At 34.3% G+C, this 1,213-nt stretch overlaps 1 protein-coding gene across 1 annotated transcript in view; it reads left to right on the top strand.

The window, feature by feature from the left end:
* LOC116686759 (troponin I, fast skeletal muscle) overlaps positions 1-1,213 on the top strand; it is a 36,639-nt gene that overhangs the window by 35,276 nt on the left and 150 nt on the right. Inside the window, exon 7 of the mRNA XM_032511818.1 lies at positions 1,180-1,213. This exon is cut by the window's right edge and continues 150 nt beyond it. Coding sequence (XP_032367709.1) covers positions 1,180-1,213 — 34 coding nt within the window. The remainder of the gene's footprint in view (positions 1-1,179) is intronic.

The following is a 1,213-nucleotide window of genomic DNA, read 5'->3' on the forward strand; positions in this document are numbered from 1 at the left end:
TAATTTTAAGTTTAATCTTTTTTTAAGATGTTTGTTAACCCTCCCTCCTGTTGTCTGACCCCTTTAACCCTTTAATAGTAATCGGTTCAAATTGACCCATTTCAAATTTTTAGAAGAATAAAAATGGTCCAAGTTGCATGTTTTCTACCTTCTATCAGCGTCCTTTCCTTATTTCCTGTGATAAACATGTATTCCTGACTCAGAACATTATTCTGGATATGACACTTATGTTGTTTCCATAGTGGATTTTTAACATGAGATATGACCTTATGATAAAAACCCCACTTCCATGTTTAATAGTGTGCTAGTAGAGACTGATGCATTCCCTGAACATAGATGTCATCTCAGCTGTTGGAAATGGAGATAAAGGGTTAAGAAGCTGTGGAAACCCTGAATATTAAGCTCTACTATAAGGAAACCACAATGAGATAATAAGTGGGCCGATTCCCAATAATTTAGTACATTTAATATTAGATACTTTAAGACTTTACACAACATATACACAGATATACAAAACTATCCTTCAGTACTGATACACATCATTATCCAACGAGGCATGCAGTAGGAGGTAAGACATATTACCTTCAAAGTAATTCCAATATTTAATATATTTAATACCTAATTAGTGTGGTATAGGGCTTTTTTGTTATCTTATCTCTTAAAACAGATCTATGTAGTGTAGTGTCTTTTGTATTAATTGCGTCAACTGTAAGATTTAATTATGATTTTGTATTTTCAAATGTTAAGTCTGTATGTGTAATGTGATTTCTAAAGAGTATTATCACAAGAACAGATTGAAGGACCCCAGGTAGAATAGCTTTTAGCTTATGCTAAGCTAACGGGGATCCAAATAAAAAACACTTTTACTCAACTAATATCCTAAAAGGTGATTTTAACTTCTGCCAAAGTTATATTTTCTGGTAAGATACTTGTACTTTTACTCAACTAATGTCCTAAAAGTTGATTTTAACTTCTGCCAAAGTTATATTTTCTGGTAAGATACTTGTACTTTTACTCATCTAATATCCTAAAAGGTGACTTTAACTTCTGCCAAAGTTACATTTTCTGGTAAGATGCTTGTGCTTTTACTCCAGTACTGCGTTCAGGTTCTTTATGCGAGACTTGTTGACGTCCTGTTGGACTCGAGACATCACAGTGTTGACTCTGTTCGTCCTGCAGGCGGTAGATGCCGGCGACTGGCGTAAGAACATCG

The sequence above is a fragment of the Etheostoma spectabile genome, unplaced genomic scaffold (genome assembly GCF_008692095.1).
Source record: "Etheostoma spectabile isolate EspeVRDwgs_2016 unplaced genomic scaffold, UIUC_Espe_1.0 scaffold463, whole genome shotgun sequence".
Taxonomy (NCBI): Eukaryota; Metazoa; Chordata; class Actinopteri; order Perciformes; family Percidae; genus Etheostoma; species Etheostoma spectabile.